At 41.3% G+C, this 23150-nt stretch overlaps 1 protein-coding gene across 5 annotated transcripts in view; it reads left to right on the top strand.

Annotated features, from left to right (window-relative positions):
* The window catches only part of MYO9A (myosin IXA), a 96450-nt gene that overhangs the window by 71068 nt on the left and 2232 nt on the right, over positions 1 to 23150 (top strand). For all 5 annotated transcript variants that reach the window (XM_069980893.1, XM_069980901.1, XM_069980863.1 and 2 more), the window contains 13 exons: positions 33 to 157; positions 1065 to 1276; positions 3997 to 4113; positions 5377 to 5568; positions 5665 to 5712; positions 5944 to 6055; positions 8035 to 8096; positions 16699 to 16891; positions 18672 to 18800; positions 19135 to 19240; positions 19506 to 19637; positions 20864 to 20987; positions 22844 to 23031. In XM_069980893.1, coding sequence (XP_069836994.1) covers positions 33 to 157; positions 1065 to 1276; positions 3997 to 4113; positions 5377 to 5568; positions 5665 to 5712; positions 5944 to 6055; positions 8035 to 8096; positions 16699 to 16891; positions 18672 to 18800; positions 19135 to 19240; positions 19506 to 19637; positions 20864 to 20987; positions 22844 to 23031 — 1740 coding nt within the window. The remainder of the gene's footprint in view (positions 1 to 32; positions 158 to 1064; positions 1277 to 3996; positions 4114 to 5376; positions 5569 to 5664; positions 5713 to 5943; positions 6056 to 8034; positions 8097 to 16698; positions 16892 to 18671; positions 18801 to 19134; positions 19241 to 19505; positions 19638 to 20863; positions 20988 to 22843; positions 23032 to 23150) is intronic.

Here is a 23150-nt window from a genome sequence, read left to right as displayed (position 1 = left end):
TATGTGATTGATTTATGTATCTGGTGTTTCAGACCCCAGAGAGGGAAGATTCGTTTCTGGGGGAAGATGAAAGCAGCAGAAAAGTTGACGCCACAGACAGAGGTGCTAGAGATGGACACAGATTCTTTAGGGAAAGAAGGGATTCATTTTCATGATGGTAAGAGAATTGCTATATGTTGTATACCTTTATATATGTCTGCCAAATCATAATATTCATAAGTTGGCTTGTGCATATAATATTCATAAGTTACTTTGGTAGGTTTCCGTTGCCAGAAACTATTTACTATTTTTTTCTTATTTTTAAAGGGGTTGTCCATTTTTTTAAAGTATATATATATATATATATATATATATATATATATATTAGTAAATCATATACTTTACTAATATACATGTATTTGAATTTATGCCCAAACGTCTTTTTTATGTACTAGTGCAGTGACCCCAGTCTAAATTGTATCGTCCACTGATTAGCCCCTCAGTGCATCAATTGGGTAACTAATGGGAGACTAAAGATGTGACAACATCCCCTTACATGCACACATATTGCCATTGTAGTTTTTACCATTTTTTTAGACAAGGGGACAAGGGCTGACTGCACTTTAAGACAAACCTATTTTTGTTTGTTTATTTTATTTCACACATATATTTTCAAAACCTTTATAGTAAGTACGGCTAAGTATGTATGGCTATATGTTTTGTGCTTTAATGGGCGTGTCCCTTTAAGACCTGCCATAACTTTGACTGGTTTTGCATTCTGAAAACCAGCCACTCCTAGTATTGAGGGAGGGACGGTGTTTTAGTTTTTGTTATGTGAAAAACCCATCAAATTTACTAAGGGCAATCAGACACCCTGATAAATCCTAGTGGTTTGGGAAAGTAAAACACTGATGAGTGTGTGTATATATATATCTGCTCAGCTCTTTCTGCTCACTAACATGATGATAGATTAGATAGCATTTTCATAGTGATAGGTTCCCTTTAAGTAGTCCTGAAAGTGTCACTTTAAGTCCTTTTCTATTAGTGGATATAGAACACTTTTGTGATTTTTGTCTCACTTCCAGGGGATCCTGGATTATGGCTTGTTCCTCACAGTCCCGACCTTAGTCGAGGTCGTGAGAAGGAAAATAAGGACCCATCCCCAAAGGTGCAGCGCAGGAGAAGTGTGAAGATCAGCACTGCTGCTCTGGAACCTGCGCAGTGGCAAGATGAGAGGGCTCAAATCATTTGCAGTGCCAGTGACTTGAAATGTATGGATGAATTCTTGCTGAAAAAGGTAAATTTAGGTCACAAAGAGATTATTAAATAATAAATTGATGATAAAAGTGTGTTTTGTACTTTAGTTTAATGTCTGGTTTGCCAATTTACTCATTTTAGGCTTCAATCAAATAATATTGGAAAATATTTTCACCTTACTTTGGGCCACACCCTAGACCCCCTTTAGATATAAAAATGATGTAAATGGGGCCCAAAGATTGGTTCACACTTTATAGTTGCTGTGCAGCGCACGGGACCAGGAAGGAAACATATAGTGCAGGAGGAGACTGGGAACATGGAGAGTTAACGTAAACTGTTTGTTGAATCGTCAGCCGTCGGCTGCACATTATTATTACACTTAGCAATGCGCGGCCAGCGCCCAATGATTTTAGGTCAGGGCCAAAAGAAACAATCAGCCGATCATCGTTCCATCAGCTGATCGTTGTCTCTATTACACAGAGCAATAATCATAATTAGGCCGATTATCGCTCTGTTTAATAGGGCCCTAAATGTATTGAATTCCTGAGGAGGCAGTAGTAGACTTTAGCTTGCACACAGCAGCTAGCCTAACAAACCAGAGCTTCATAGGGGAGGGGGGACAGGAGCCTGAACCAATAATTAGGCACAAAGTGTGTCTCAGACTACCTTAGATTCCATGTAGACACTATACTTTACAGGGAAACAAAACACAGCAATCACTGAGCTCAGGAAGATCAGTGAAAAAATCCAATGAAGTACTCACTCAATAGTCTCCATTGATACATTGCTCCCTATAAATTTAAATATGCAAAAAAGGGTCCGTGGAGCCTCAAAAGGAAAATCTGTTGCCAAGCGGTGCCTCGCCGGTAACTCGCAATTGAGGCTCCACCGACCTTTTTTTTTTTTGCATATACTTTACAGGGGTCATAGGAGCGCTTGTTCCTGACAATTGGCCAATGTAAAAGGGCCCTTAGCTGTAATGATTGATTACAGCTCTGCCCTACCCGACTGGGGTAACTGGAACCCAAGGGTTAGGAAATGTCATCTTATTGTCAAGGAGTCCTTTTATCCTTCTAATTATTATAGATTGTCCAATGCCTAGAACTCCTTAAGGGGCATCTATCATTTGGTTCTTACATAGTAACCCACTTGTATGATGTAGGAGCCCATTACACTTTAATCTCAAGGATTTTTTATGTCTTAAAATTTATTGTGTCAATCCATATTAATAGTTAAAGATAAGAATATGGAAATATGCTGCTTTTTGGTGCACTGAGGGCGATCCCCAAGTACATTGGCCAGCCCACCCAGCAGCTTCTCAATGAACAGCCCTGAATATTCATGCCCTTTCCTCTCACTAATATTGCTGTGACTGGCCAAGAAGTCTAAGGGCCCTATTCCACCGGACGATTATCGTTCAGATTATCGTTAAATCGTTCGAATCTAAACGATAATCGTTCGGTTGAAATGCAGTTAACGATTAACGACAGAATGAGAAATCGTTGATCGCTTTATAAGACCTGGACCTATTTTTATAGTTGCTCGTTCGCAAAACGTTCGCAAATCGTTTGCATTGAATAAGACATCGTTCGGTCGTTCGCAATAGATACGAACGCAATAGCGAATAAATAGCGAAGAAGTAACGATCGCAATTACGATCATAAGTAACGATTATCATTCCATGGAAATGAGTGAACGTTTTCAGGTCTTTCGCAATAGCGGGCGTTTGAGATCGTTAATCGTTAACAATTATGCAAACGATGATCGTCCGGTGGAATAGGGCCCTTACCCATGTGTACAAGTCATAAGAATATGAGGCTGGTCGTGGCTACATTTTGTGAAAGGGAAGGGCATTTGATGAGTAGCCTGGTGGTCTTAGCAGCGGGCTTGGGACCTCCCCTGATGCACTAAAGCAGCTCATTTACATAATCTTATTTTCAGTTTTAACTGGAACAACATGGCAGATTTTTAAAAAGTATTGGGATCAGTGTGTCATGGGCTGCAACATCATACAAGCGGAATGTGATTCCAGAAGCAATCTCGGGACCCTCAGCCACACTGATCCAAAACTCTGACATGTCTCCATGACGTCATAGGTTTGCTTTAAAGTTATAGTACACAATAAATGTTCTTTTGTGTTATATCTGGGATTTGTTATTTGTTAAAAAGGTGGGTGATCTTCTTCTTGGAATCTGGGAGAAAGTAGCACAGGATGCAGCATTATTCTTTCCATCAGAACAGTAGACTCTATTATCAGTTAGTGGGATCAAGTCATTACTTGAATTCACTTCTTCTGCTATTATAATGGACAGAAACTGAATTCACAACACAGGAATTGGTCATTGCTTCATCAGGGGTGTAGTAGGGGAGTTGAGTCCAGTAAAGGAATTGAATTTGACTTGTAGTAATTTGTCTCCGGTACAAGAGAACACGTTAGAATATATATGTGATTCACACATGTTGACACAATTTAGTTATTTCTCCAAAGTTCATAGTGGAGTTATTAGTCGAGTAGTGTATCTAGAGGTATATATATTTGTTGTATTTTATAGTGATATTATTAAAGCTGTGAATTATCTCCATATCCAAGTTCCTGTTCAGCCAGTGTATTAGCCTAGATACATGAGGCTTTGCCAGATAAAGCCCTGCTGGTGTTTTTTCTTTAGATGAATCGGTTACATATTATGACGTACCAAATGGGTTTGTGCAGACCAGCCTTAGAAAACACAATACATGTACTTTAATGTTTTTCTCTTGCAGATCAGTGATCTGGATTCAGAAGATGGAAAGAAGGATTCAATGGTTGACGTTCTTTTCAAGCGAGCGTTAAAAGAATTCCGCCAGAACATTTTCAGCCTCTACTCCAGTTCACTTGTGGTAATCATTTTAGGAATTATTGCATATGCTAAATGAAGTAAAAACTGTTTGTTCTATGAATAATTATGCTTTAAGGTTTTTGTTTTGTCCTAAAATGAAAAAAAAAAAATCAAAACAGGAATTAACCTGCACATAAAGTGCTTTATGCAAACCAGGGGCGTAACTACCACCATAGCGGCTTCTATGGGGCACGACGCATCAGGCCCACTCCTGCAAAACATTGGGCCCCCTGATCTATCTTCATTTGTGCAGCCTTCAGGGTACTGGAAATATCCCTTGACCGATTTGTATTCATTCCAGGGGGCGGGGGCATCAAAAGGTTGCTATGGGGCCCAGCCATTTCTCGTTACACCCCTGATGTGAACTTTATGTGCCCTACAAAATTTGACAAAGTATGGTCAGGTTGGAGAGCAGATCCAGCTAGTGAATCCAGTTCCAGGTGCTTAATAGTCTTATTGTATAAGTCGGGGAAGGAGAGGGAATGGCAGGTGAGTGTGAATGTGGGTGTATGTGGTTGGCTTTAGCCTAGAGCCCCCAGGCTAAATGCTAGTTTCTATTGAGACTCTATGGATCTCTCCTTCTTGCCTCCTCCTCTCCAAGATGAATGGCCTTATTTATAAATTCTTGTACCCTAGGCTATATTTTGTGTCACCTGTGTCCATCACTGCTAGTTTTATTGCTAAGAGTCTTAGTCCCTTTAAATGTATTGTTTGTTTGTTAATCTTATTTTCAACTGTTTTTAAATAAAATCTTCCCAAGAGTGACAATGCACTTGATACTGCCATCACCCTGAACATTTTGTAGACATAACCAGATCTGTGTGACAGGTTTAATGGGGTTTTCCTGGACTTCTGCATTGATGGCCTATTTTCAGGATAAGGCATCAATGTCTGATCGGCAGGGTGCCAATATTTGGGACCCCCATCGATCAGCTGTCTGTCAGAGCTGTGGCCCTGGCCGTTACACTTATGGCCCTGTTTATTGTGTATATACCAGAGCCACATTTCTACTAAACAGCTGAGTGTGAAGAGTCCTAGATATCAGCACTCTGCTGTTTAGACATCGATGGCCTATGCTGAAAATACGCGATCAGTATAAAAGACCTGGAAAACTCCTTGGATGTTAGCAATTCAGCAAAAATTTGTCTTATAAAATCAGTCTGTGTGTAAATTGTTAACTCCAACCAATTTTTTTTTTAGCCTTAAATGTTTATATGCAGCCTTTTAGTCTATTAAATATTATTTGTACCATTTGCTGTAAAAGGGAGAAGATGGGAAGAGCATCAGATACAGGGACCTTGGAGCACTGTTTGAGCAGATCCTAGACAAGACCATGAAGCAGCACCAACAAAGAAGCTGGAACGAATCCCCAGTCAGAGTTTGGATCAATACATTCAAGGTTTTCCTAGATGAATTTGTCACTGAATATAAACCTCTGAATTATTCGCTGGGAAAGGTAACTATTGTATAGATGACCAAAAAAAAGTTTTAGCTAGCTTAATAAAACTGGATATTTTTTAATTGTGCATCTTTGTATATTATTTCTTACAAGACACAAAAACCAGAAAGAAAGAAAAGGCGGAAAAAGGAGTCAGATATTGTAAGTAGTTGTCAGTTGTCTATAGAGGAATATATACGGTACATGCCTTTTCTGTTACTCTTTGTTCCTGTTAAGCCTCATTACAATATTTTTTCCCTTCTATTATTATTATTATTAGTAGTAGTAGTATTATTAGTATTATTATTTTAATTATGTTCAGTTTCCATATTTGTCCAGCTCTGTGTAATGGTTACATCATTTTCTTCTCGGTTTTCTATTTTCCCACTTTAGGTTGAAGAACACAATGGACATATATTTAAAGCCACGCAGTACAACATTCCCACATATTGCGAGTTCTGTTCTTCTCTTATTTGGATCATGGACCGAGCTGCTGTCTGTAAATGTAAGATCAAGGGATGTGAAATGTGTTGGCGTCTCAGAAGATCATTTCTGTATAATGTTGAGATCAAGGCTGGTGTGATACTGGGGTTCCTTAGGGTCCATTTACACAGAAAGATTATCTGCCAAAGATTTAAAGCCAAAACCAGGAACAGACTATAAACAGAGAACAGGCCATAAAGAAAAGCCTGAGATTTGTCCTTTTTTCAAATCCATTCCTGGCTTTGGCTTCAAATCTTTGGCAGATAATCTGTCAGATAATCTTTCTGTGTAAATGGACCCTTAGGTTACAATATTCAGTTTACCAAGCCTCATAAAGTGCTGATCAAAGTGGCAATTTTCCATTAAGGAGCAAGTAGAGGCAGGCAGTGTGAACTGTATTACTAAAGTCCATGAGTAGTTTTTCTGTCATTATCATAGAAAGGGATTCACCAGTTTCCAACAGCTCTTGTATATCGCTTTAAGTTTTTTACATGAATGGATCGGTGCCGGCACGGGTTTTGGCCCGGCATGAAGCACTGGAGGTGGAACCCCCTCCCCTCTGTGACACGGCTACATTGATTCTAATTGAGCCGCGTCACAGAGGGGAGGAGAGATGGTCAAACGAGGTCGGCAGGTCTTCCCCCATGCTCTGAACCACTGCAATCCCGGCCGCTATTAGCGGGCGCGGTCCGATCACTGTGCCTGCTAATTCGATATTTAAATGCAGCTGTCAAAACTGATTTAAATGTCCTGTGTGCCCTATCCCTGGTGTCTAGTGTGTGTGTGGGGGGGGGGAGGGGGACTCAGCAGACTAATCGATCAGTGCTGTATTAACAGGATAAGGATAAAAGCGTTATAAGGATGCTAATAGAGCAATTTGAAACAGTTTTTTTTATGGTTTTCATTTTTTAAAAGCAGTCAGATAAAATAAAAGTTATATAAATTACATATCGTTGTAATTGTTTTCCACCTTATGGGTAACCTTATGGCTTAACACGTACCGGATCCGCAGCGCTGCGAGATTTGACGCTGCGAGTTTGCAGCGAAATCCTCTGCGGATCCTTTACTGTGAAGCTACCCCATAAGATGGAAAACTGATCCGCTGCATGTATACGGCCCTTTAACCCCACCACCACTGGCAGCCCGCAGCTCCGGCCCTGAGCATACATTACCTGCTCGGTGCCGCAGCTGTGTGTGACCCCCCCGGCTCCCCTCTCTCCCCATCAGGCAGCACTGCGGGCGGGTGGCCGGTGGCGGGGATTAAAGGGGTCGGGTCCCATACATGCAGCGCATGCGACCCATTCAACTTCACAGTACAGGATCCACAGCGGATTTCTGCTGTGGATCCGGTACATGTGAAGCTACCCTATATCAGATTGCTAAAATTTGGTTGGTGGGCATTGAAAGATTCTCCTGCCTACCATCAATACCGTCTGTTTTTGTTTTTTTTCTATACATAACCCCACACCCCTGTGTACATCTTCTTCAGCTATACCATTCATGTTTTTTTCTGCTGCATACTGATTCTTTTGTTCTCAAAACAAAATCATCTCTCTATACTCTCCAATGTCCAGCCCCATCTATATGTCCCTTTACCTACATGACCTATGTTCACCTACCTTTACCCCTCACTTTCTGAACCCTAACTATAAATACTTCCACCACATGTCATGGTCGCAGTGAATTTTTCCCCTAAATGGTCTCCTGCTAGGAGCCCCTTTGTCATCATATTACTCATGACCAAGTAGTGGCCATGGATGCAGTGTTAGCTATAAGCACATCTGGCATCTGCCCTGAGGGCTGTGTGTTGATGCTAGGTATATCTCTTGTTAGAATGTAATATAAAATCAGATAGAGAAACATCTTGTTGGAACCCTAGCCAAAGATTGCTTTTACATCTTGCTACAAGTCTAGAGTTTTTTTTTATCATTATTCTTTGTGATATGTTGTAATTTATACTAGATGATGGCCATTATTTACTAATCTGGTTCTCTGTTTTAGTATGTAGATTTGCTTGTCACAAGAAATGCTGCTCCCAGATCACCACAACCTGTAGTAAAAAGGTAACCATTGTTGTATTGTACGCACAAATGTTTACTCCTCTAGTAGAATAATAAGTGGGTTACCAGGCATAGCGATTTGTTTGGACTGAGGGTGCTGTAAAAATGAAGCAGGCCACCTCATGCATGAACCCAGCACTGTTGGAGCTACTGTGGGGGATCGGGGCAGTGATGCCTACTTTGTTTCCTTTTTACAGAACTCATAATCCATTAAAGGGAAGCGATCACCTGAAATCTGCATAGCAAACTGCCTACATGGTTATATTGCTCTTGCCTTGCAGATAGCATTGGTATTTCTCTCTGGTCTGTCTGGGGCTTTATTTCAGTGAAAAATGTTTTTTTTTCTTCTGTCCAGAGGGTCAAAAAGATGTGTCTGGGGTGACAAAAGTAAAAAAAAATGTCAAAAGTAAAAATCTAAATTACCGTAAAGCTTTAAGTAATGTGTTTACAGAAAGAATGATAGAACTTAAAGCGGTTATCCAGGATTAAAAACAGAAAAAAAAGATACTTTCTTGCAAAAACAGCACCACCCCTGTCCTCAGATGGTATGTGGTATTACAGTTTAGCTCCATTCACTTCAGCAAACCTAATCTAAAAAAAACCCACACCCAAACTGAAGACCACAGTGGTGCTGTTTCTGGAAGAAAACTGCCATGTTTTTCTAAGCCTGAATAACACCCTTAATGTTACTGTAATTTAGCAAAACCTTTGACATGTCACAGAGACTGCAGTCTGGGTGTTCACATTCCTACTGATTGCTAGAACAAGGTAGGAGAAGCACAAAGCTGAGCCCTTCTGTCTGGCTGAATGAGATGGATTCTATTGTAAGTCTATGGAGCCTATCTCCTGCAGCGAGGTGGGGAGAGAAGCACTCAGCCAAGTGCTTCTGACTAGTTCTACCAATTCAAGGAGGTTTGGAGACTTTTGATCCCCATTGAGCGAAACTTTTGACAAGTCTTTAAAAAATTTTTAAATGATAGTAATACTTTTTTTTTTTTTTTTTTTTTTTTTTTTTTTAAGGTTCTAACTACAATAAGAGACAGTGGGGTTTATTTTATAAGAATGTATTACCTAGTTTTTGCTATGAAATTCAAAATGGCCACAATACAAAGATGAAGCATATCATTTTACACCGTTCTGCATAGTTTTTTTTTTTTTTTTTTTTTTTTTTAATTTATTTTATTTTAAATACACTTTGACACATTAGATACAATAAACAATGTAACACCCATATCAATCCCCCCCCGCAGCCCACACCCACCCCCCCACCCCCTTTTCGGCGAAGTACAATGCTAGAAGAGAAGACATTCTAATGACAAGGTTAAGAGCGAGAGGTCTAGGTGTTATAATTGTTGTAACCATGGGGCCCAAATATTGTTTTTGATCTTTGTTCTAAGGGCTTCTTTCTGATAATACACTATCTCATATGAGTAGGCTCTTTCTACCAAGTTTAACCAAAATTGTTTACTCGGAGGATCATGACTTTTCCACTCACGAAGAATCGCCAGTCTGGCCATGAATAGTAATCTACCTATTAGTTCTATATTGTTTTTAATCTGAAGTGTGCAACCTAGAATCAGAGTCAAGGCATTAAAGGGGACCGTCATGCCTTTTTCAGTAGCCATATATTCCACCACCTCTCTCCAAAACTGCTGAACTTTATTACATCTCCATAACATGTGTACGTAGTCTGCATTATGTTCTTTACATCTAGGGCATATATCCCTCCCACCCTTTCTCATCTTAGCAACAACCGTGGGGGGGTAGTGTAATCTATTTATAATTTTCAGTTGGGTGATATGATGATTCCTATTGAGTGATGCTCTCAGGCTGCTTTTAAGGATGTCGGCCCATTCCTCTTCGGAGATTGGCCCGAGATCCCGTTCCCACTTTTGTTTTTTAGCCCCGCCTGCCGTTCTTCGTCTACAGTCCCCAATAGCATTATATATAAATCTTATCCCTTTTTTTTTCCCTGCCTTATCAGTGTTTATTACATTTAATAATTCTGAGTGTGATATTATAAATTTCCCTTTATCCTTAGTGCAATGTGCTGCGTGCTGAATCTGTAAATACGGATATTTATATATGTCTGTAAGCGAAAATTCCTTTTTAAGTTCGTGAAATGGTCTCAGCTTTCCTTGTGAGAACAGCTGTTCTACCCTGCGAAGGCCAAGGCCCTTCCATAAGTGATTATTTATTATATTGTTAAATTCGGGGAAGTTTGGGTTATCCCATATTGGGGTGAAGATATTACTACCTACAATGTGTGCCCATTTTTTTAATGTTTTCCAAATTTTTTCCCATAATTTTATCTTAGTGATAGTGTTGTGTTTGATTTTATGTTCAGGTCTCGTTTCAAAATATTCTATTGGGGACTGTAGGTCTTTTGGTGAACCAGTTATCAACCACTGTCTTATTGTTGAGTTGCTGTTTTCCCGGACCATCTGGTGGATGTTAGTGGCCATAAAGTAATTCCTAAACTCTGGTAGTGCAATTCCTCCATTGTTTTTCGGTGAGGTAAATGTGTTATATCCTGTCCTCGGCCTTTTCCCCCGCCATAGTAAACTATTCAGTGTTCTATCTATGGACCTGAAAGAGCTTTCAGTTATCCAAATCGGAGATGCCGATAGGACATAGTTAATCTGGGGCTGTATCACCATTTTAATCAAGGCGGCTCGGTCCGCCATAGATAATGGTAGTTTGCACCATACCTCTACCTTTTTCTTAATTTTATGCAGAAGGGGCTTTAAATTATACTCGGCAAATAGGGCTATATCCGTGGGTATCTTAATCCCTAAATATTCCAAAGATCCGTCCGCCAGTTGCAGCCCAAAATTCCTCAATGGTTCCTGGTTTGTCCCAGGAAGTGCCATCAACAGGGATTTGGACCAATTGATCCCAAAACCTGAAACGGCTCCAAATTCCTCACACGTATTTAATACATGTGGAAGGGCACCTTCAGGGTTACGTATAAACAAGAGGAGGTCATCGGCGTACATAACTAACTTGTCCTCTATGCCACCAAGGCCAAAACCCTCTATCAAAGGGTTAGCCTTGATCATATAGGACAGAGGCTCCACATAGAAGGTGAACAACAGAGGCGATAAGGGGCACCCTTGTCTAGTTCCCCTAGACAGATTAAAACTCCTTGTCAGGCTGCCATTAATAGATAGCCGTGCCGAGGGTTCCTCATAAAGCATCCTTATCCACCTTAGCATATTTGGGCCAAAGTTGAATCTGTATAGAACCTCCCAGAGATACCCCCACTCCACCCTGTCGAATGCCTTAACAGCATCCAATGAGAGGATGGAGCGGGGGGTCTCTGTTTCCAGTTGCATATTGGCCATCACCCTGTCCAAGTTTGCGAATATCGACCTGTTTAAGACAAAGCCGTTCTGTTCAGCACCAATAAGTAGGGGGCTAAGCTTCTTTATCCTTGAAGCAAGCAGTTTAGCGATAATTTTTGCATCTGCATTAAGCAGTGAGATGGGGCGATAAGCCCCCATATCTAAGGGGTCCTTATTCTTTTTAGGGAAGATGATTATTGTCGCTTCCCTCATTGAAAGGGGGAGTGTACCACTACTACAGGATTCATTAATCATATCGACTAGCGCTGGCAGTAAAGCTGTGTGATATTTTTTATAGAATTCAAAGGGAATCCCGTCCGGCCCTGGAGCAGAGCCATTGGGGAGAGAGTTTAGAACTAATTGTATTTCCTCTAAGGAAAATGGCTCCTCCAACTGTGTTTTCTTTTCATCGGTGAGTTTTTTAAATGGGAGCCTGTCTAAGAGATTGTTAGTTTGATCCATGGAGGAACTGTTAGTAGATTTATACAGTTCTTCATAGAAACCAGCAAAGTTTTCTTGTATTTGCTGCTTATCGTTAGTTATTCTGCCATCCCGACCTCTGATGGCCAGCACATCCCTCCCTTCTCCCTGTGCTTTAATAATGGCCGATAGCATCTTGCTGGGTATTCCTTCTTCAAAAAATTTTTTTTGACAGTGGAACCTCTGTTTGTTATATGCTTTATTCAGCAGGTACTGCGAGTATTTGTCCTGGGCTATTTTCATTCTGTCAAGATCAATAGGTCTGGAGGAGCGCACAGCTTCCTCCTCCAAACCCAGGATCTCATTTTTCAGGGCCGTTTCTTCTGCACGAAATTTCCTTTTAGTACGTACCACCTCTGCTAGAAGTAAGCCCCTCACAAATGCCTTAAAACAGTCCCAAACAGTATGTATATGTGCTGTCCCGCGATTCCTCTTCCAGAACTCTTTTATCTCTTCCCCTATCGTCCCCTTTTGGTCTATCAATGTAAGCCAGTGAGCGTTTAGTCTGAAGCTATTATCTTTTTTTTTGTAAGCCCCCCCTTTACTGCTGACCTTAAGTATAACTGGAGTGTGGTCAGAGATAACTTTAGGTGCATAATTAACTTCTAAGGTTTCTTCCATTGCCTTTGTATTTGCAAGGACTAAGTCTATCCTAGACGCAGCCCTATATGATGTACTGTAGCAAGAGAATACTTGCTTCCCTGGATTCAGACGTCGCCAGACGTCCACCCAGCCGACCTCCCGAGCCAAGATAGCTAGGGGGGAGGGGTGGGGGGAAGCTGCGACGCCCGATCCAATTCTATCTATCTCTGGATCCATAACTGCGTTAAAATCTCCAATTATATAGAGAGGAACCCCTACCCTATCTTTCGTGAATTCTACCAACTTGAGAAGCACCTCTCTGGAGAATGGTGGTGGAATATATACTGCCGCCAGAATTATTTCTTTCCCCCCAATTGTCGCGTGGAGGAATATATATCTACCCCTGGAATCTAAGCTTTTCTGAATTAGTGAAAATTTAATTTTGTTATGTATTAAGATAGATACCCCTGCTGTGTAGTTTGATACTCCGGCATGGAACTCATGTGAGGCCCACCTCCTTTTTAGCCTGGTCTCTGTTTCTTTTGTAGTGTGAGTTTCACATAGGCAAACAATTGCCGGTAAGTAATTTGCTATTAGATCAAATATAGCTTTCCTTTTAGTCCTATCTGCCGTACCTCTCACATTCCAGCACATTATTTTTAGGTCCTCCATGGTTTTATAGATTGTAGGTGTATAGGTAATTTAACCAGACAAATGAAAAAGAGACCTGTAAACTTTAAAAAATCGTAAAAAAAAACCCTCTGCACTTCACCTGTGTACTTCGCCACCCACCCCCCAAGGACCCCCCCCCCTACTAATACCCTCATTCCCCCCTTACTACCGCCCACTTATTGACCCACAGTTATGCGAGTCTCTCACTACCACTATCCAAAAACCGGCACCGGACCCACCTCCGCCACCGCATATATTCATCTCCCGGATAGAATAGACTGAAATAAAGTGAAATAAAATAAAATGAGGGGCATCACCTAAGGGTCATATCTATAGACCTTCTTTATCCAACCATTCACATGCCTCTTGAGCTGTCTGGAAGAAATGGGAGACATTATTGTAATTAATACGAAGCTTAGCGGGGAACAGAAGGGAAAAGGAGATCTTCCCGGCATGCAGCCTCCTCTTTATATCCTTATACGATTCCCTTCGTTTTTGAGTTGCCCTGGAATAGTCTGGGTAAAGGGACACCTTTTCCCCATTGAACTTAATGTCTCCTTTAGTTCTTGCACTCTGCAAGATAATGTCCCGATCTCTAGAGAGCAGGACCTTGCAGAGGAAAGTTCTAGGAGGGGCTCCTGGTGCCAGTTTTCTCAGCGGAACCCTATGCGCCCTCTCAACCTCAAAGTGAGAAGATAGGTTGTCTTCACCAATAATCCCCTTAATCCAGTCAACACAGAATTTTAAAGGAGAATCTCCCTCTGCCCCTTCAGGAAGCCCAACTATACGTATATTGGACCGCCGAGATCGGTCCTCCAGGTCAGTTAATTTATTTTCCAATACTTCGTAGTTTTTTGTAGTTACTGCTAACGTTTTTTGCGAAGTTTTAACTTCCAATTGTAGTTGTGGCAAAGTTCTCTCAATTTCTCCCAGTCTGCTTCGTATGTTGTTTAAATCTTCCCGTATAAATGAAACGTCTGAGGCCAGCCCCCCCATCTGCATCTTAACCTCTGACAGGCCCTGGTTACACTTTTGGACCTCTTGTAATATCTGTCCCAAAGTGTTGTCGTTTAGTTCATCCTCGTCTCCATCCTCCTCGTTTGGGTCCTGTTCTAGGCCTGTATATCGTGAGCCCTTTGCTGCGCCTTTGTTAGGGGGTTGGTTTGGGCTTCTATGTGTTCGTGTCTTTGCAGATGTTGTGGGGGATTTCAGGTATTTATCCAGTTTCGTAGTGTTCGTCAAATCAGCTGGGCCACCTGATTTTCTTGGTTGGGATTTAGGAGGCATATTGTTGTTGTTCTTAAAGAAAAAATGCCTCTTTTTTTTTTTTTTTTTTTTCTCCACTAAGTGAGGATCTATTGAGGAGGGGAGGGACAGATCAGTACAGTCATAAAAACAGTATCCAAGGGAGGCTGAGGGTTCGGGAGCATTCCCTACCTGCAGACTTGTTTGTGTATCGTATAGTCTGGATCCGACCCGCCAGGACCAGCAGTGCGCCCCCTGTTCGATGTGAACAGCATAGTTCATATATATTGTTTCCTTGCAGCAATAGCATATTCTTATTACTATATGCACATACCTTTCAAGACGTGTTTCAGAGGAAGATTGCGTGTCCTCAAGGCAAAATTAGCACTTTTTAGTCTTAGGAGCTGTCATATAAATAATAGAACAAGGGTCATAGAAAATACAGTTACCGTGCATTAGCGGATGGCTGCTGTCGACTACATACGTGTATACTATGCCGTCTATAGTGAGCATGGCGGAGAGGGATAGGACTTCAACACGCTTGTAGACTCTCGCGCTGACTTTTATCAGTCCCAAGGTCATAGCGGCAGCTTTAGATTTCCAACTCTTTATATATGAAACTTGAGCATATATTTTAACCATACAGTCTTGTGTTGTTACTTATCCGGTTATATTACCGGTGCGTGCTTCTGCGGCATCCTTTTTACTAATCCTAGCGAACCGGGGCTTTAAAAAGTTCCCCAGCCGCACAGAAATCATCAGTGGTATGTATCATTTTTACCTGAGGCGTCTGCTGGTTCTGTTTCGGGTGTCTGCCCGGAGGTAACGTGTGCACCTCGGCCACGAGGTCCTCTGTGTGGCGTCTCACCGTCCACGGACACAGGGAGAGGCTGTATGGTGGAGTAGTCCCGTCTGGCGGCCGGATACCAGACCGCCGCTGTGCTGGAAAGTAGTCCCTCCACCTCCGCTCCAGCCTGCCAGCCTTCGGCCGACCCTCAATCCCGTGCTCCCTCCGCATGTCCGCATGTCTCGGCCAGTCTCCTCAGGCCAGGCAATCTCCATCCACCACGTGAGGCGGATCACAGCTCCGGTCTAACCGCCAGCGCCTGACCGCATCTCTTCAGCGCCGGCCTCCCCTCAGCTCTGCCTCCGTCCATCACCCTCGACAACCTCCAATCCGGGAGTCAGGTCAGGCTAGATCCCCGTAGCGGTGGTGGGTCCGGAGCAGCTCAGGGACTAACAGCTAGCACATGCTGTCTCGTGGCTCCTCCTCCTCCTTTTTTTCTGCTGTCCAGAGGGTCAAAAAGATGTGTCTGGGGTGACAAAAGTAAAAAAAAATGTCAAAAGTAAAAGTAAAAATCTAAATTACCGTAAAGCTTTAAGTAATGTGTTTACAGAAAGAATGATAGAACTTAAAGCGGTTATCCAGGATTAAAAACAGAAAAAAAAGATACTTTCTTGCAAAAACAGCACCACCCCTGTCCTCAGATGGTATGTGGTATTACAGTTTAGCTCCATTCACTTCAGCAAACCTAATCTAAAAAAAACCCACACCCAAACTGAAGACCACAGTGGTGCTGTTTCTGGAAGAAAACTGCCATGTTTTTCTAAGCCTGAATAACACCCTTAATGTTACTGTAATTTAGCAAAACCTTTGACATGTCACAGAGACTGCAGTCTGGGTGTTCACATTCCTACTGATTGCTAGAACAAGGTAGGAGAAGCACAAAGCTGAGCCCTTCTGTCTGGCTGAATGAGATGGATTCTATTGTAAGTCTATGGAGCCTATCTCCTGCAGCGAGGTGGGGAGAGAAGCACTCAGCCAAGTGCTTCTGACTAGTTCTACCAATTCAAGGAGGTTTGGAGACTTTTGATCCCCATTGAGCGAAACTTTTGACAAGTCTTTAAAAAATTTTTAAATGATAGTAATACTTTAACTTTTTTTAAATCACTTTTAGGAACAATGCTAACAAAACATGTTATTATGAGGTAGAATGTAAGGATAGTGCCATTGTTTGTACTGTACAGTCTTGCACAGGAAAAAAATATATGGCCTGGAGGTGCTGATGGATGGCAGGTGTTTGGGGCTTTTTAAATGTGTCTATGGAGCCGGCGGAAAGGCACGCGGCTGCAAACGGGTACTAGCGATGGAATCCACCAGAACTTCTCCAAGCGGATTCTGTAGTGTGAACCCACCTGCACCCTTCATAAATACATTATAAACAACATTAGGAACAGGGATTGTTTTATTCATATCCTTTTTTCCCTATTACTATTAGTATGACCATGAGCTGTCCAACCGTCACTTTGGGGTGGAATTGTCACGTCTCACAAATGAAGATCGGACAGTTCCCGTGCTGCTGGAGAAACTCATCAGTTACATTGAGATGCATGGCTTGTATACAGAAGGAATATACAGGAAACCAGGTTCAACAAATAAGATTCGCGAGCTGCGGCAAAACCTTGACACAGGTGAGAAGCTTCTACTATTTACTGTTATTAATCTGTTGTGTTCAGCCTAGGTTGGTCCACAGCTTTGTTTGCCATCACCTAAGCATTGGCTTTTGTAACAAATAGAGCGCCATGACAGTACCGCCACAAATTCAAGGAATAAGGAATAAAAGAAATGAGGAAAAAAGGGGAAAAAGGATGGTGCAGCATGGCTATTTAGAGAAAACTATTAGGACTAGTGTCATTGATACTTTTATAAACTTTTGACATGTTCTAGAGACATACAGCATCAAGAAAGTCCAACAGCATCCAAGATAGTGAATGTTCTGAGAACCCCACTTTAACAAGCTAGGAGAATTTCAGGGCTCAATGCTTCTCTCTGTGGCTCACTGCTCTTCCCATCTTAGTGGAAGAGAAAAGCTCCATAGACTTAAGACCCTATTACATGAAACGATTATCGTCCGTGTTTGTCTTTCAAGCATGTTGAAAAACAAACCACTGATATAGCAGCGATCTGCTGCTGTCGCTCCTCTATGGGCTGCCCGGTCGATCACTAGCCCCCTGCAGCTCTCTGCGACCCCCCCCCCCCACCACCACCACCACCAACACAGAGTGCAAAGGCAGTTTAGATACAGACTGCAAAATCAGTTTGTATCTTTATAAATACACTAAGAGACACATATACTTTTACACTTAAGAAAACTTAAAAGGGAAGTCCCATGAAAATAGAAAAATGCAAGGTAGGCAAGGGTGTGTGGGAACTTACCAGTCCTTGCACCTCGGTAGCGCTGTTCCCTGGTCTCGCTAATGGCCGCCGACTGTAATTTTCATCTGGAATCCAGGCTCTACCAGCTGCGATTGCCTGCTCAGCCAGTCAGGCCTATCGCTGTCAGCTTGAACTGGGAGCGGCGCTACGGAGCATCAGGATAATTAAGTATACTTTGTTTAATATGTTCCCACACCCCCTGCCCTTCTGCTTTTGTGAGACTTCTCCTTTAACTAGGTGATAGGTTCTCGTTAAGTGGCCACACGAACAATCCAGTGATCGTTGGTGCGGCCCTGCAATTAGTTGTGCTTTCTAAAGACACTCCAAATGAGCGAAAATCTCGCTGATCAGCACTTGCTTGTGACCTTGCAGGGCCCCATATTGGACTGTTTTAAATAGGACCCTTATAGTGGGGGGCTGAACACCCAGACACCCACCAATGAAAACTTTTGACATGTCTCTATGACCTGTGAAAATAATCATTGACACTGTTAGGTAACAGTAGTATTTTGGCCAGCATTTTCATCCCTATTTGTAAGCCTTAACAAGGAATGGAACCTGCACAGAGAGCACAAAAGACAAGGCTGGAAAGATGTATACCTATTCTGTGTTTTGGACCCACTTCTGTTTTTGTTTTACAAATGCTCATATAAAATACTAACCCAGACAGTGAGCAGGAGGGCTTAAATGTCTTGAACTGGTAATGGATCTCTACCTATATTTTGCTATGGAATATTTTTTTTATAGCGTTATCTCTTACATTACCTTTTTGGCTTCAAGACTTACTGTTCAATACAATTTTGTGTGTTTTTTTTTCCTTTGTATTGTAACTTTTACCATGCCACATTGAGATGGCCTGTGTGAGGAAGTCCTTTTCCTGATTGAGGCTTTATTGTTTCATTAGAGAGAGATATACCCTAATATACTGTCAGAAATGTGCACTGGACACTATTCTTGTTTTGTATATAATTATACCAGTTATACCAGACCAACTTTCTTTTATGTTACTTTTTTCTTGTGCTTTTTCTCTTGCAGATATTGACAGTGTAAACCTGGACGATTATAATATCCATGTGATTGCTAGTGTATTCAAGCAGTGGCTGAGGGAACTTCCTAATCCTCTGATGACATTTGAACTCTATGAAGAGTTCCTCAGATCCATGGGTAAGTAATGGGGTGTGTAGAATGTCATTCCCTTTCACGTCACACACCTGTAATGTGCCTCTATTTTTTTACTCCTAACATTTTTGGCACTTTAATATCTGTACTTTTATAAATGTTTTTAATCCAAACCATTTCTTAGTATACCAAAAAGCATATATTTCAGTGCTAGTCCTGGCATTTGTATCTTTCCATGAATCTAAATTTTTTTTTTTTTTTTTGCAACAACCTGTTTCTTTAGGCTTGAAAATTAGTTGACAGTAACTATATAGATGCACCACTGCTCAGTCAGAAATGTACTTTTGACACATTTTGTTTATTTTTTTTAATCTTACAGGTCTTGGTGACAGGAAGGAAACTGTGCGGGGAGTGTATTCTGTAATAGACCAGCTCTCCCGTACACATCTCAGTACTTTGGAGAGACTTATCTTTCACCTTGTCAGGTAGCCGCAATGTGCATTTTTTAACTAATATAACATAACAAAAATAAAATTATATATATAATATTATTATTATTATTTTTTTTTACTGCATAGTGCTATAAATCAAGTGGTTCATTTCAGCAGTTACATTTATTTTCAGTGTCGGCTACATATCAGTATATGATAGTATCAGTGTGGTGGCAAAACAGCGGCAACTGTACATAATGTTTTATATGTATTACTAGCAGCCTATAAATGTGTTTACCACTGGTTTGTGTAATTTTAGGATTGCCCAGCAGGAGGAAACTAATCGCATGTCTGCCAACGCCCTGGCAATTGTGTTTGCTCCATGTATTCTCCGTTGTCCAGACACTACAGACCCACTACAGAGCGTACAGGACATTGGAAAGACCACAGCGTAAGAATTATCAGATCGTTGTCTTTAGATACTTTCAGCAATGCAGCATCCTTATGATCAGTAATAATGTCACTTTATAGTTACTTATACTGTTTGTATATTATCTATATATTACATAACACAATGGCATAGCATGGGTTGGCAGCACCCAGGGTAAGGCAAAGTATTGTGCCCCCAGCTGTCTGGAATAGAGTGGAAGGTCCTCAGTGGGTAGGAAATTTCCCTCTATTAAGTAGATGCCCTCAGTAGGTAGGAAAGTCCCCATAACTAGATAGATGCTTGCAGATTGTAGATAATTGCCATCCCATTAGGTAGAAGCCCCCAGTAGGTAGCACCCACCACCCCCTAATTAGGTAGGAGTCCTCAGTAGGTAGATAATCTCCACTTATTAGGCATATGCTCCCACTAGGTAGGTAATCCCTCCATTAGGTAGAAGCCCCTAGTAGCGAATCTCTCCCCATTAGGTAATTAGGTAGATGCTGCAGTAGGTATATAATTCCTTCACCATTAGATAGATGCCCCCAGTAGGTAGATAATTCCCCCACCGTTATTTAGAGTCCCCCAGTAAATTGATAACCCCAATTAGGTAGAATCCCCCTATAGGTAGATAATTCTACCCCAATTAAGTAGCTCCCCACTAAAATACAAAATATCAAAAATCCCACTTGCCTTCCCTCCACTCCCGGGTATAGGTTCTCTGCTCTGTGCCATCACACAGTTAAATTACATCATCCTATGAGGCCCCCACTAAAAGCCCTGCACCGCTGTACAGTGCAGGAGCAGGGAGTCCAAATAGGAAGGGAATCCTATATCCTATCCTGTATGTGCATTTTGTAGAGCGCTAGGCTTTTGGTGTAGGGTGCCACAGTATTGGATGTACCACCGGATTGCTAGACTCTCTGCTTCTCTACAATACTACGTGGCAATGCATACATTATATGGATGGCCACTCAATTTACATGCTTAGGGGCTCAAAATTGTCCACCCCTAGGAATTTTGTGCCTGGAGCAACTGATCCCCCTGACCCCCACCCATTCTATGCCAAAGCATACATTGGTTTAGTAGAAGTAATTGTAATTTAGTCTCCCTATTATTTACACTCATATTCTTGTATCACCAACTTTAAATAGCACAGCCACATATGTTTTCCTGTGCAAAGTAAATAGCTTTCCATGTATCCCTGCCGCTTACCTGTCCCATTGTTCTTTCTGCTTGTCCTGGTTTAGCTGTGTGGAGCTGATTGTTGTGGAACAAATGAATAAGTATAAGGCACGTCTGAAGGATATCAACAGTCTAGAGTTTGCAGAGAACAAAGCAAAGAGTCGCCTGTCCCTAATCCGCAGGTCCATGGTAAGAAAATATAGGCTGTACTGGGAGAAGCGGGGGTAACACCATCACAACTAACACACTCAGACTTGCCCTCTCTGCTCATCTTCTTCGCGGCTACTCTCCGGCTTCTAACCTTCTGCTTTCCTTTCATCTCCTTTTTCAATCCAGAAACCTGTACTAATTGCAGTTAGATTTATGAGCATAAATCGCAGCACCCTGCCGGTATGTATACTAAGATCAGGCTGTCTGTGACGCTCATTCGTTGTGTCCCCATTAACACAAGTGCACTCACTTGAACAGCATTACTTTCAGTATGCATGTTTTGTCCTCATCATTACATTAATGACATTAGAAAGGGTCACTTCTTAACCCACTTAAAGGTATAGTCACACATGGCATGTTTGTTGCGGAAATCCATGTGCTTGCAGCTAAAATAAATCCATTCAGGTTGATGGAACTGATTTTCAATTGCAGAAATGTCTACAAGTTCCATTTAACAATCCTGTACCTTTCTGCAGTAATCTGCCACTTGTGACTGACCTAAAATGTCCTCCATGGGTCACACAACCCTATCTGTCTGATTCACACACCTTGTGCATGACTCTCCATTTACATATCACAATTAATTCTGACCAGCATCACCTGAGTTGGATACCGTAAGTCCTGTAAAGTTTAGCTTGGTGTTGTCTTATCAGTTCATGTACGTACAGTTTTCTATAAAACAAGTCTATGTAATGTAATCAATGCAATCTCAGCATAAAAGTAAAACCATCGATGTCATGTATATGGGGATGTATGGGATGCTTACAGTAGTCTGCATTGTCTACAAGTACTTAATGGTGAGGAAGTCCACACTGCATTACATTAGGAAAAAAGGAAAAGCTGTTACTATACTGAGAAAGGTAAGAACTTAGTTAGGCCCTGTTCATACCACATTTTTGCATCCCTGATTTTATAGAAGAGTGAAAAGGTAAAACATTATAAAATGCCCCTGAGGGTTGTTTCTTGCAGAATAAGTGGGCAGTTTAATTGGTTCCGGTTTAGAATACATGTGATTTATGGATTCCTTCTTTTTAGTTATTTTTTTATATAGCAATCACTGTACAGATTACATAAAAATACAGTTTTATAGTTTGGGTCTTGACAGAAGTAAAATTACAATGAAAGAGTCGGTCAAAGTACAGAATAGAGGCAGCACGTTGAAAAAGTTGTTAGTAATTGAGAAAGATTTCTTTAGTTGTTTTTTTTAAACAATTTTTATTGATTGTTTACATGGCCACACAAGCAGTCAAGGGAGTGTTTGTGCGGGCTGCCCGATTAAAGGCTAAAGCCACCTAAAGGCTTGGCAAGCGAGCGCTGATCACAGGGATTGGCACTCGTTCTCTGGAGCCCGTCAGCCTTTTTTATTTATTTATTTTTTTCTTACTCTTTTACATTTTCCAGCATTTTATTCTATTTAACACCTATTCAGGTAGAGTAGAACAAACCTGATGGCTTGAGCTAGAACTACAGGAAATTAGATTTATGGAATTAAAATCTAAAATGTAAGTTATTTTCATGTTGGGCAGAAAACCATGTGACCACAGGTTGGAGGATTAACCAAATTATGAATGTGTATAGTCTTGAATCACCTTGTGTATATCAGATTTTGCCATTATACTTACTTTATTCACACCACATTTACACTGTACTGTTGAGGTTTATTAGCTTTTTTCTTAAATGTATAGAGATAAAGGGATTCTTGGTTCAGAGGGAAGTGTAGGAACATTCATTCTTTAACCTATCTTGTTGTTGTATCTAAAAGAAAAGAGATGCCTTATATTCATTTTCTTAATATGACAAGTAGCAGGTTACCCTATGCATTACTCTTTATTCAGGGGAAAGGAAGGCTTCGCTCCAATCTGAGCCCTGTTATTTCAGGGCGTTCCCCTGTTCCAGATGCAGCTGGTGACCATGGCTTATCCACTATTCCTTCTGAAGATGAGTCTACAGAGCAGAAAGAAGCAGCCATGCAACAAGAAGAACGAGTACTAGCCCAGCAGATAGAAACACTACAGAAGGAGAAGTGAGTGGTGAATAACAATATGAAGTTTTGCAGCTGATGTGATGCAAGACATTTAATCAATACTCTTTAGAGGATGGTGTAAATGTATTAATATTTGGATGGGTTTTTATTGAATTATA

This window comes from Dendropsophus ebraccatus, chromosome 1 (assembly GCF_027789765.1).
Source record: "Dendropsophus ebraccatus isolate aDenEbr1 chromosome 1, aDenEbr1.pat, whole genome shotgun sequence".
NCBI classification, from domain to species: Eukaryota; Metazoa; Chordata; class Amphibia; order Anura; family Hylidae; genus Dendropsophus; species Dendropsophus ebraccatus.
The sequence above is the reverse complement of the archived record's forward strand: the minus strand, read 5'-3'. Positions and strand labels throughout refer to the sequence as shown.